This window comes from Etheostoma spectabile, chromosome 22 (assembly GCF_008692095.1).
Source record: "Etheostoma spectabile isolate EspeVRDwgs_2016 chromosome 22, UIUC_Espe_1.0, whole genome shotgun sequence".
Classification (NCBI taxonomy): Eukaryota; Metazoa; Chordata; class Actinopteri; order Perciformes; family Percidae; genus Etheostoma; species Etheostoma spectabile.
This window is the reverse complement of record NC_045754.1, coordinates 11,913,377-11,918,076: the sequence shown is the minus strand read 5'-3', so window position 1 is coordinate 11,918,076 and position 4,700 is coordinate 11,913,377. Positions and strand designations below refer to the sequence as shown.

Sequence of the window (4,700 nt, the reverse complement as noted above, 5' to 3'; positions counted from 1 at the left end):
TGTGTGTGTGTGTGTGTGTGTGTGTGTGTGTGTGTGTGTGTGTGTGTGTGACAGCAACCTCGTGGTGAGACGGGGTAAGCCAGAGGAAATAGTTGCTGAACTCCTCAAGCAACTGGGCTCTGTCAGCACTGTGGCTTTCCATGAAGAGGTAGTTTTGAACAGGATCCCTCTCATTGTAATTATCACTTTACAGTACATCGTGACTTCATAGTTTTTCCTTCATGCACTCATGTTCCAGGTAACTTCGGAAGAACTTAATGTCGAGAAAAGAGTGAAGGATGTCTGTGCACAGATGAAGGTCAAAGTTCACACCTGCTGGGGGTCTACACTGTACCACAGAGAGGATCTTCCATTTCACCACATATCCAGGTGAAAGAGGATATGGCTTGCCTGGGACAAAGCCTCCAAGTCCGCCTTAACGTCCTGTTTTGATTCTGGCAATTTTATGACAGATGTAGATTAAGTCATTTTTAGAATATCTTGTAACATTTCCTCCTGGTTTGTTAGGCTGCCTGATGTTTACACTCAGTTCAGGAAAGCAGCGGAGACCCAGAGCAGGGTGAGGCCTCTGTTCCCAACCCCCAAGCAGTTAAAGCCTCTCCCCCAAGGGCTGGAGGAGGGAGCCATTCCTACAGCAGAGGACCTGGAACAGACAGGTAAAATCTGCACAATCCAAATGCTTTAATTCAAACTGTATGAATCATACATTATAGCTTGTGCTTCCCCTTTTGTGCCTTTTTTCTGTGAATTTGCATCACCAATACAAATTGCTGTACATTTATTTTATACACTCATTAAATTGAATTTTGTTTGTACATGCTACTGGCAATAAGGAAGCACAAATTGTTCATTTTGTGCAAGGCCTCTATTAAGTAAATCCACACTGCTGCTACTTTCAGACTTCAATAGGCAGACTGCTGAGCACAGATTTCCTCATTAAGTGCCGGTGAGCGAGCAGGCGGGCTCGAGATCCATGTATATGATTTAAGCTTTTATGATTCTGTGCGTCTTAATGCACTCCAGGGAGTGTTCAACATGTATGAAATCCGCCGGATGCTGAAATGCTTCTCTTGTTTTATTTCTCTAGAGCCTGTGGCTGATCCTCGCTCAGCCTTTCCCTGCAGTGGTGGTGAAAGTCAAGCTCTGGCCAGACTCAAACACTATTTCTGGGACACTGTGAGTACATTTTCTATTACAAACGGGCACTAATGGCTGCTTATAAAACTCCTATATATATATATATATATATATATATTCTACTATGTACTGTAGATACAATAAATATATGTTGTGTGTTTTGTAGGATGCAGTTGCAACTTACAAGGAGACCCGTAATGGCTTGACTGGTGTGGATTATTCCACTAAATTTTCATCTTGGTAAGTGTTATTGTATTATTTCCTCTGCTGAATGCCTACTTTCTAGCGTTTAATGTTCCATTGCTTAGAAATATATATATATATATATATATATATAAATATATAATTGTGCTCCTCTGGCATTCTGCAGGTTGGCGATGGGTTGCATTTCACCCAGGTATATTTATCATCAGATCCAGCAGTATGAGAGGGAGCGAACAGCCAATCAGAGCACATACTGGTGAGTCTGGCGTTGGAAAGGACTGGAATTCTTTGCTGAGTGAGATACAAAACAATACATATACAAATTTGTCTTCACTGCTTTCTTTTAGGGTCATATTTGAACTTTTGTGGAGGGATTACTTTAAGTTTGTAGGTGTCAAGTACGGAAACAGATTGTTTCAAATCAAAGGTAAAATGAGCTCAAGCTTTCATCAGATTTTTTGAACACTCTATAAATAAATGTAATGCTCATAGTAATTTTATCTTAGGACTTCAGGACAAATCCGTTCCATGGAAAAAGGACATGACGCTTTTCAATGCATGGAAAGGTTTGTTCCATTTTCCCTTTTTTGTTTGCAGTTTTCCTTTAATAAATTTTTTTTAATTTGTTTTCACTAATTTTCAATTAGTGTCTTGAAAGATGTGCATTGAAAGTGCATGTACAACATATGTATCAGTAGCTGAAAAAAATATAATTTGTAACTACAGAGGGACAAACAGGAGTGCCCTTCGTGGATGCCAACATGAGAGAGTTGGCGATGACGGGCTTTATGTCCAACAGGGGGAGGCAAAACGTTGCTAGCTTCCTCACAAAAGACCTGGGCCTCGACTGGAGGATGGGAGCTGAGTGGTTTGAATACCTTCTGGTAAGTAAGTTTTAAATCTGTTTTAACTTTTGAATAGCAGAATAGTATTTTTTTTTTTTTAAGGACATAATTAATCATGTAACACATGGATTATTGAGATGTGGAATAATTAGTTTAAGTACTTAGATTGCACTTGATTCCTTTTATAGTTTTGTATAGATGATAAGTGCCTTGCCCTCATATTATTTATAATCATATTATTAATATATATATATATATATAATTTTTCTCTAAAGATTGACCATGATGTATGCAGCAACTATGGCAACTGGTTATACAGCGCTGGCATAGGAAATGACCCCAGAGAGAACAGGAAGTTCAACATGATCAAGCAAGGCCTCGACTACGACAACAATGTATGTTTGAGAAGATGCATGAATTGTAAGAGTAGTTTCATTTCCCTTTTTTAGTTTGGAGCGTTGCATTGTTAGCTTTCACATGATGGTGATGACACCAGGAAAATGTGGAGAAAGCTGTAATATCGAAAATTTCAGTCACAGGTTGAGTCATTGTTTTGGCTACCCATGCATCTGTTTTAGGGTGACTATGTGCGGCTGTGGGTGCCTGAGCTGCAGGGGATCGGGGGAGGCGACGTGCACACACCCTGGACGCTCAGCACTGCTTCGCTGTCACATGCTCATGTGTCCCTTGGTGAGACCTACCCCGCCCCCATCGTCACGGCGCCTGAATGGAGCAGACACATTAACAAGAAACCGGTGGGTGTTAGAGAAAAAGGAAGTGGATAGTATTATGTGCTGCTACTGTTTTACCTTTTCTATCCGTTTGTCTATGTTCACTTTGTTCACCACTAGCAAACAATAATACTATAGTAGTTTATATTATATATATTATAGTAATAATAATAGTTTTAAGTTGAAAGAGACTATGTTGCCCCGCTGTCTTTTAAACCATCAAATTAACTGTTTGAATCCTTTTTCCCCCAGAGTGGCACAGGGCCTTCACCAAGAGGAAAGAAAGGCCCATCTCAGACCCCCAGACAACATCGGGACAGAGGCATTGATTTCTATTTCTCCAGAAGCAAAAACCTGTGATCTTCCTGAAAACAAACACTGAACGTGTGGATGGAAGCTCCTATGATGCAAATTTTTTGTTTGCTGTAAAATCTGTGTTGCACACTGTCATACTGATTCAAGGAAGTTGTCTGATTAGAATTTGTGGCAATACTCACGCTTGAATACTTGAAGTTGTCTGATTTCCACATCAGTTCTCGAGAGTGATGGCCCCCATTAAGCGCCTTTCATGGACTTGTTTCCTCTTAGACTGAAGCAACAATGAAAGTCACGCTGGGGTTTTCAGTTTTGATGCAGTGACTAAGCTGTCTGCTCATGTTTTTGTGCAAATTGTTTTTCTTTCAATCCTTCTGCCTGTTTGGATATCCAGTTCAGAGGTTGCCTATTTGTGGCAGTTACAAAATAAAAATGCCAAATTGAATTGTATTTCTATTGTGTGAGTTTGTTATGCAATGCAGTGAATTGCACCTTTTTCATTAGACTGAATCTAGACATCCTGATTTCAGTTTTGTATTAAATATTATCAAAGAAAGGAGATAGAGCCAAGCTGTCAGGGACAGTTGGGAGTGTAGGCAAGAAAAGCGAACAGAAACACGTATTTTTCCGCCAAGTATTTATGTAATGCCCGCCGCTGCAAGCCTTCACTTGTCAGGACAAAAACTCAGTTTCTCTCCAAACAAACCGCTCGTGTGTGTGTGTGTGTGTGTGTGTGTGTGCGCGCGCGCGCGCGTCTGGGTGAGCGCGTGTGCATCTCCCCGTGTGACGCAGTCACGCATCATTTGACCCATCACTTCCTGGTTGTGTTCTCAGGCTGTGCGGACACAAGAGACTGCGTGCTACTTCTTATGACTCTGCCTTCCGTTACAATGGTTGTTGTTTTGTACTTTGACTAAAGCTCGTCCTCTCCGGAGACTTTCGAACATGGCTTGTGTCGATTCCGAAGTTGACTTGATGACGATTCCTCTCATTGCACTGAATGTGACTGTGAGGAAAAAGTTGGCACTGTACCTGAACCCCAAGAACACAGTGGCCGCGGACTGGATGGCTGTCGCAGAGGCCATGGGCTTCAATTACCTGGAAATAAAGAATCACGAAACGTCCCAAAGCCCCACTAAAACGGTCCTGGAGAACTGGCACGCTCGCAACTCCGATGCGACGGTGGGGAAGCTGCTGTCAATCCTGTCCGAGGTGGATAGATGTGACATTGTGAAGGACCTCCGTCCTTTCATAGGTGCGTTGGTGTCAGTTACATTTCGCTTTTAGATGCTTATCTCATTAATACAAACACATACCACGTACTAAGTCACAGCCACAGGTAAAGTATATTTTCATCGCACGTCACGTCCCTGTCGGCCTACTTCAGGAAATGAATTCCTGAATTTCCAGATTCCAAAAAAGTATTTTGCAAACGTTTCTTTTTTTTTTTTTAAGATTATTTTTTGGG

At 41.4% G+C, this 4,700-nt stretch overlaps 2 protein-coding genes across 3 annotated transcripts in view; both read left to right on the top strand.

The window, feature by feature from the left end:
- Positions 1-3,682, top strand: part of cry-dash (cryptochrome DASH) — a 5,353-nt gene extending 1,671 nt beyond the window's left edge. Inside the window, exons 3-14 of the mRNA XM_032503631.1 lie at positions 55-148; positions 239-369; positions 508-656; positions 1,088-1,176; positions 1,304-1,377; positions 1,508-1,597; positions 1,689-1,768; positions 1,848-1,907; positions 2,068-2,225; positions 2,462-2,581; positions 2,765-2,941; positions 3,170-3,682. Of these exons, the coding sequence (XP_032359522.1) occupies positions 55-148; positions 239-369; positions 508-656; positions 1,088-1,176; positions 1,304-1,377; positions 1,508-1,597; positions 1,689-1,768; positions 1,848-1,907; positions 2,068-2,225; positions 2,462-2,581; positions 2,765-2,941; positions 3,170-3,277 (1,330 nt within the window). The 3' untranslated portion in view covers positions 3,278-3,682. The remainder of the gene's footprint in view (positions 1-54; positions 149-238; positions 370-507; positions 657-1,087; positions 1,177-1,303; positions 1,378-1,507; positions 1,598-1,688; positions 1,769-1,847; positions 1,908-2,067; positions 2,226-2,461; positions 2,582-2,764; positions 2,942-3,169) is intronic.
- A 369-nt stretch (positions 3,683-4,051) lies between these two features.
- The window catches only part of myd88 (MYD88 innate immune signal transduction adaptor), a 3,859-nt gene continuing 3,210 nt past the window's right edge, over positions 4,052-4,700 (top strand). For both annotated transcript variants that reach the window (XR_004327452.1, XM_032503632.1), the window contains exon 1: positions 4,052-4,487. Coding sequence is in view for 1 of the 2 variants with exons in the window: in XM_032503632.1 (XP_032359523.1) it covers positions 4,178-4,487 (310 nt within the window). In the remaining variant the exon portion in view is untranslated. The remainder of the gene's footprint in view (positions 4,488-4,700) is intronic.